This window comes from Kogia breviceps, chromosome 16 (assembly GCF_026419965.1).
Source record: "Kogia breviceps isolate mKogBre1 chromosome 16, mKogBre1 haplotype 1, whole genome shotgun sequence".
Lineage (NCBI taxonomy): Eukaryota > Metazoa > Chordata > Mammalia > Artiodactyla > Physeteridae > Kogia > Kogia breviceps.
Window position 1 is genome coordinate 16,181,124 of NC_081325.1, and position 7,780 is coordinate 16,188,903.

Genomic DNA, 7,780 nt, shown 5'->3' on the forward strand with positions numbered 1-7,780 from the left:
GTCTTCCAGCTGAGGCCCCAGACATCACGGAGCAGAGGTAGCCTTCTCTACTGTACTCCGTCCAAACTGCTGACCCACAGAATCCGTGAGCATGAAGAAAGGCTGTTTTATGCTGCTGAATTTGGGGGCAATTGTTATGCATCCATGGTAACTGTATCAACATGGGGGAGGGTGTTTGACATATAATACAAATAAACGAGCTAAAAGCGGGCCATGCGCGGGGCGGGGGGGCAACGATGACAGTACATCATGAATCAAAGACGATGACTAACCAAATTCTCTGCATCTGAGATTCCTTAAAAAAAAAAAAGCATACTGGAGGGGGTGGGAATCATTAAAAGATACATTTTTAAATACTCAAAACAAATGTATCTCATTCACCAATCTTTTGATATAGGATCAAAGCCTCTTCTTTGAACAGGGGACCACTGATAGAAGTTCCAAGGTATCGATACATCTCTTATATGTATACTACACCCATAGTACATCCTCCAATATTGCCAATTTTGGTTTCTTTAAAGTGGAAACATGGAGCAAGAACTTAAAACGCTTACAAAGCAGTCTGAGTGCAGAATTTTCCTGGACTTTTATGCTTGTGTCATTCATACCTAATTGGAAAGCAACTTTTAAAATTATCTTTACTGAGTCTTTGCAAAGCAATCAACTCATTTTAACCATTTCATTAATAGTTAATTAAATTGTATCATTATAATAAAAAGCAAAATGAATCATAAACAGGTCTGGAAGCTGGGTAAAAAACCTCACTCTTCATAAGTAATTATAAATGTGTGTCGGAGTATTACCTAATTACGTATGTATATATTTTTTATTTGTTTTATATTCTTTCTAAAAAGGAGAAGGTACTTAACATGGGCATTTCCTGTTTGAATTAGCTTACTCTCTACCACCCAATTATGCTTTCCAGTGGTAGTTTAGATACAATATGATACAATGTAGAAACCAAGCAGTTCTGTTAAAATGTTAAGTCATTCTGGGAATAGAAACCTATACTATCTGTTTATTCTGCTAAGCGAAGTCAGAGATGGGGATCTTAAAGCCACATTTCTTATTACTTGAACTGACGATGTCACTGGTGTAATCATTATTTATATATCACTAAAATAAAATACTGCCATTTAAACTACAACACAATGCTAAAATATCACTGATTGCACTTAGAATCAGTAAAATATTATACTCCTTTGACAAGCACAAGTAATTACAATACTTTGAGGAAACCACGTAAGCTGAGAGCCCTGATAATTACTGGTCAAAGGAAGTAATATAAAACAGCTGTAATTAACATGTCAAAATTCTATCCCTGGTGGAATTTTTTTAATGCAATTTCAAATAAAGAAGTCCTTCAGAGACACAAAGCAACCTTCAAATCAGGATGTAAATAATTTGTTAATTGACAGCTTAAAGAAGCAATTAAATGCAGTTAGTAGGTGATGAATATGTAAGAGATGTGGAATTCTCAATTAGATCACTACTCTTTCCCTCTCTCTAGACTCCATACAGATATCCACTTATTTAAATACAGAACAATAACAGTATTTCTCATTTAATTATTAGTCTCTGTGTTTACAAACTAATATTTAGTCTTCATTAACTGTATCTCCAATGTACTCTAATTAAAAAAATTTTTTTTTCTAAAAGAAAAAGACTGGAGTTTCAAAAATTACTTTCAAAGAAAAACATTCAAATTGCAATTCAATTTACCTCTTTTGTGGGGCATCTTCTGGAGCATTCTGAAGTCTGACAGTTGAAGCCTCCAAACTTTTAAGTTGTCTTCTGTTGGGTGGCTTTGTTGTTTGTACATTTACTGTGCTTAATTCAACTTTCATTCCTTTAAGAATATTTACCAAGTCTTTTTTCGTATTCTCCTTTACACTGTGTTGGCTCTCTGTCTCCTTGGAGATCTCACGGGTAGGAACAGACTGCTCATCTTTCTTGCTATAGACCACGCTGTTAGTGCCAAAATATCTTTGGATATTATTTTTTGTCCTGAAAAGATTAAAGAAAAGAAAACAAAAAAACACTGCAAAATAATACAGGGCTCAAAACGCGGCTTCTATGTGTTTAAAATTTTTTCAATTAAACCCTTCCCTTTTGCTTATTACTGTTATCAGCAACTCTAAGGACAGCAATTTAACATTTATTGAACATATACTATGTGCCTAGACTTGTGCAACAGTTTATGTACATTTTCTCATACCCACATCAACTCCAAAAGGTAGGTATTATCCCCATTTTGCAGACAAGGAAACTGGAAACCAGAGGAGTAACTTAGCCAAGGTCACGTAGCTCAGAGCTAACTAAGGCCTAAGACCCACTGGTGAGCACAAATGAGTTACAGGTGCGCTGAGATACTGACCACCTGGTCCTTGAAGTGGCTGGGCGAGGAGCAGGGCCTCTGGTGCACCTGTCTGTTGCCGCCTCCCATTTGTCTCAAGGTTTGGTACAAATATCATTGTCTATGTTCCATGACATTAAAAAAGTTGCGAAACACTGACATGGTTAATAAATTTCAACATATTATTCTCAAACCCCAAACTGACAGACTGCCAAGTCCTTGCTCTTAACATGATATAAGATCTCTATAAAAACTCACAATTAAACAATATGAAAATAAAGAAATTTCTATCAGTAAAAAAAAAAGGTTACTTTCTTCAAACAAATTCCTGGGTGTGATTCTAATCTATTCAACTTTCTCATTGAGCTCCATGTCATTTAACTGATGGCTATCTGTAAACTAAGCTAAACTGGAACAGGAAAAAAGAATACTCAGTGGCTAGAGTTGTCATTCTGCTTTCTTCTTTAGATTTATTTGTGAAAAAGAACAACACAAACAATCACATCTATTTCAAACTCATGCAAAAAAAAAGATTTCCCAATTCTAAGGAACCCAAATATCTAACTTTATTTTGTGGCATTAAGAACCTTTTTTTTTTTTTTTTGCGGTATGCGGGCCTCTCACTGCTGTGGCCTCTCCCATTGCGGAGCACAGGCTCCGGACGCGCAGGCCTAGCGGCCATGGCTCACGGGCTTAGTTGCTCCGCGGCATGTGGGATCTTCCCGGACCAGGGCACGAACCCGTGTCTCCTGCATCGGCAGACGGATTCTCAACCACTGCGCCACCAGGGAAGCCCAAGAACCTTTTGATAGTTAATGTTGAAGAACTTTAAAAGCTAATGAATGTGTTAGTTTCTGTAAGAGGGTATAAAATACAAAAAGTCATTCATTAAATATAATGAATATCTGCTCTGTGCTGGGTACTATGCTAGGCACTGATGATGCCTTAGTAAATAAAAATTTCATGAAGCTAACAGGCTAGAGCACTGCTTCTCAAACTTTAATATGCATAATAACTACCTAGAGGACTTGCTGAAACACAGATTCTTTGGTTCCATTGAGGAATTCTGATTCAGTACCTTTGGGGAGGAACTCAGAGTCTGCATTTCTAACAAGTTCCCAAGTAATGCTGATGCTGCCCATCTGAGTAGCTATGTTACACATGCCATTTAATCCTTATACTCTTACAGAACAGGTTTTATTATTCCCATATTATAGAAGAAACTGCTGCTCAAAAAGGTTAAATTAGTGGTTCTTAACCTTTAGAGGTTATATGAATCACCTAGGGAGCTTATTTAAAACATGGATTCCTGAGATTCTCAGTTGGTAAGTTTGGAATCAGGCCCAAGGATCTGAATTTAATTAAGACCTCAGGTGATTCTGGTGCAACTGATCTCAAGAACCTGCATCAGACTCTGGGTTAAATAGTATCTCAAGTTCTCAAAGTTAGTAAGTGGTAGTGCCAGATGAGGGACCTTCTAACGAAAAGAGAAATGGCTATTTCCAAAACCACTGAAACAAACTATTTGATCTGCTCATAAAAATGTCAGAGGCTGGGTTTCCCTGGTGGCGCGGTGGTTGAGAGTCCGCCTGCCGATGCAGGGGATACGGGTTCGTGCCCCGGTCCGGGAAGATCCCACATGCCGCGGAGCGGCTGGGCCCGTGAGCCATGGCCGCTGAGCCTGCGCGTCCGGAGCCTGTGCTCCGCATCGGGAGAGGCCGCAGCAGTGAAAGGCCCGCGTACCACCACCAAAAAAAAAAAATGTCAGAGGCTAACACATCAGACACTTAAAAATCAGAATGAAAACCAACTGCTTAACCAGTACCCTTATAATCAGTAAACAGGGGACTTCCCTGGTGGCGCATGGTTAACAATCCACCTGCCAATGCAGGGGACACAGGTTTGAGCCCTGGTCCGCGAAGATCCCACATGCCGCAGAGCGTCTAAGCTCGTGCACCACAACTACTGAGCCTGCGCCCTAGAGCCTGTGTGCCACAACTACTGAGCCCGTGAGCCACAACTACTGAAGCCCACGCACCTAGAGGCTGTGCTCCACAACAAGAGAAGCCATGGCAATGAGAAGTCTGTGCACCGCAACGAAGAGTAGCCCATGCTCGCCGCAGCCAGAGAAAGCCTGCGTGTAGCAACAAAGCCATAAATAACACAGCCATAAATAAATAAATGTATTTTTTAAAAAATCAGTACACGGACACATTATAATATTCAATATGTGGTACCACTGAATTTAGGAAAATGCTCTACTATTTTACATGTGAAAGTGAAATTAATACTAAAGGTATTATAACAGAAAGGTGGCAATCAGGAGAAAGAATTTCACATATAACCCGTACTTCAATGTTCCCTTCCAAGACTACTCTAGTACTACAGAAAGTAACCTGTATTTATAGCAGGAAAATCAGGTATAAGGAAGTAACTCTATAACACTAAAATAATAAAACTCTAGCCCTAACCTCCCACCTGGGCTTGTTTCCACTGACAGCATCTCATCAGCACTTCAAATGCAGCACATCCAAAACCACATTCAAGAGCTTGCCTCTCAGACTGACTTTCCATTTTTCACTCTTCTGTACTGAAGGGGCCTCTTACCATAAATAGCTATTTTTGTATTCTAAAAACTATGACATATTTTAAAAGCCTTCTCAAAGCTGCTCCTCATTCTTCTGTTAACATTAATGGTACCCTAATCCTCCCAAGCGGCCAGCTGAAATCTTTGCTCTGACTGTCCTAACCCTTACCTCATCCTATATCACATCCTAGCAATTTCACCTATGAATTCTTTTCCATCCAGCTACTTCTCCCCATCCCCACTGCTCCTAACCTGCTTCAGGGCTGTACTTAACCTTTAAAAGGGCCCCCAACTGATCTGCATGGAATATCTATGCAGGAGAATTAAGTTTTCATAATCACGAGAGTTCTCAGAGAATAAATACCAACACCAAGTATGCTGCAAATCTTTTTCTTGCCTGGCTAACTCCAACCCTTGGGCCCCCTTTAGATTTCATCAGGCTTCTTTTCCAGAAGGGATACTCTGAACCTCTCCTGCAATGGTCAGGCGTCTCGATTTGCTCACCCAGCAATGACCAGTTCGATGAATTCTGTGGCACTCTGCGCTACCTACACTATCTCAGCGACTACTCCACTATACTTGAATTGCCTATGTGGTGGAACTCTACGCTCGGCGATGGCAGGACTGTTACTCGCGGCTTAACCCCAGAGCTGGCACACGGTAAGCGTTTTCAATCATGAAGGTAAAAATGAAACCATCACAGTCTTGGGAGGCAAAAAATTTTTAAAGATTAAAAAAACAAAACAACTTCGCTTTCTGGAACCTGGATAAAATGAAGGGAGAAGTGACGAGAGAGATGAGGCACGGTATGTAGTAGAAAGAGCACAGGGCAGCTGACCAGGCCTGTCACCATGACCTTGGGCAAGTCATTTTATGTTTCTGGGATTTCCCTTTGTTCAGATTTAAAGCGACGGCTTCTAAGATCCCGCGGATCATAGCACGGACTCCAGGAAGGCGGAGAAAGAGAACTGAATGTGCAGGAGCGGGGACAAGGGTTGCCTGAAAACCTGCCGGGCCAACAGCGATGCAACGCGGTACCTGACAGTTCCATGCGGAGAAGCGAGTAGCACGACGGCGGCCGCCGATACCTCTGGGCCTCCGGAGGACAAAGGGAAGCGGGAAAGGGGGCGAAGAGGGAGGAGAGCCGAGATCCTCGGAAACATCGCGGAGAAACAAACAGAATGGGGCACACAGGGGCGACGACGGGCCCTCTGACAAACACGCCCCCCCGCTCCCGCTTCCGTTCCCCAGCCCGACGCGCTCCTCCCGCTTCGTGTGCCGGCGGACAACAGGGGCTGCTAACTGTGTTCCGGGTTCGCCCGCGGCCGAGCCCGCTGTCTCCAGACGACTCCTCCCCCCGCTCGGCGATTCTGGCCCCATCCCAGAGGTGGAGTCAACTGAGGTCAGCAAGGAGGTGGCGCTGGGGATGGGGCCCTGACCCGAGAGCTGAGAGTGGAGGGAGCGATCAACTGTGCAAAATACTGTTGATGGGGCCAAGTACGATGAGGCGCAGAGCAGACCCTACTGTGCGGCGTTAGGGGGAGGGGATCCACAGCGTTAATCATATTCTCAAAATGATCCTTGGCTGGGCTTCCCTGGTGGCGCAGTGGTTGAGAGTCCGTCTGCCAATGCAGGGGACACGAGTTCGTGTCCCGCTCCGGGAAGATCCCACATGCCGCGGAGTGGCTGGGCCCGTGAGCCATAGCCACTGAGCCTGTGCGTTTGGACCCTGTGAGAGGCCCACGTACCACAAAAAAACGATCCATGGCCACCAAGGAGGTTCAAAAACAAGATTAACATGGGACATGCTGGACGATAAATTAGTATTCCTTTTCAGTCTCTGTTTTTGACGGAGACTCAAAACATGAGACATATATGTTTCATTGATCTAAAATGGCCTTAGAGATTAAAAAAAAAAAAAATGCAAGAGAAAGACCTGGCTTTCTCCTGCCCTGTATGAAGGCAGTGAACAGTGGCCCAGAAGAGATGAGAGTTTCTCAGATTTGGAAGGGCATGAGCGTACATACCCGAGTGAAAAATGCCTGCTAGTAGGTCACATGGCAACCTCTAGCTTAGAATTCCATACTGTCGGCTGAATATTAGCATCAACATTTTCCCTGCCGCTTCAAAAAAGAATCAAGATTGGTTGAGAATTTTTAAAAATAAATTTATTTATTTTTGGCTGCGTTGGGTCTTCACTGCTGCACGTGGGCTTTCTCTAGTTGCGGAGAGCGGGCGTTGCCGTGCTGGGGCTTCTCATTGTGGTGGCTTCTCTTGTTGCAGAGCACGGGCTTCAGTAACTGTGGCTCTCAGGCTCTACAGCACAGGCTCAGTAGTTGTGGCGCACGGGCTTAGTTGCTCCACGGCTTGTGAGCTCTTCCCGGAACAGGACTCAAACCCGTGTCCCCTGCCTTGGCAGGTGGATTCTTAACCACTGAGCCACCAGAGAAGCCCTGGTGGGGAATTTTTGGGGATGCTGAAAATACAGCTTACGTTGAACAGATCTCGCTAAGATCCACTAGCCCTGGCAGAACTTTTGTGACAATGCTAAACACAGTACATTCAAGAATGCTTTCCTTTTTTTTTTTTTTTTTTTTTTTTTTCTGCCTACAAGAAATGCACTCTATTTGGGGGTGAGGGGGTGTTTGTTTTTCCTCCAGTTTTGCTGAGATATAATTGACAACCAGCACTGTGTAAGTTTAAGGTGTGCAGCATACATCATGAAATGATTACCACAATAAGGATAATTAACAGAGTAGTTCCAACTGGCCACAAATTAAATCACAAGAGAACTTCAATACCTTCTGAGAAAAATAAGAGTAGTTCTGTCCTTTGAA

The 7,780-nt window shown here is 42.9% G+C and overlaps 1 protein-coding gene across 1 annotated transcript in view; it reads right to left on the minus strand.

The window, feature by feature from the left end:
- MRPS31 (mitochondrial ribosomal protein S31) overlaps window positions 1-6,315 on the minus strand; it is a 31,077-nt gene extending 24,762 nt beyond the window's left edge. Inside the window, exons 1-2 of the mRNA XM_059041638.2 lie at window positions 5,982-6,315; window positions 1,723-2,007 (exon numbers count right to left, since the gene is read on the minus strand). Coding sequence (XP_058897621.1) covers window positions 1,723-2,007; window positions 5,982-6,106 — 410 coding nt within the window. The 5' untranslated portion in view covers window positions 6,107-6,315. The remainder of the gene's footprint in view (window positions 1-1,722; window positions 2,008-5,981) is intronic.
- Between the last annotated feature and the right edge of the window lie 1,465 nt (window positions 6,316-7,780).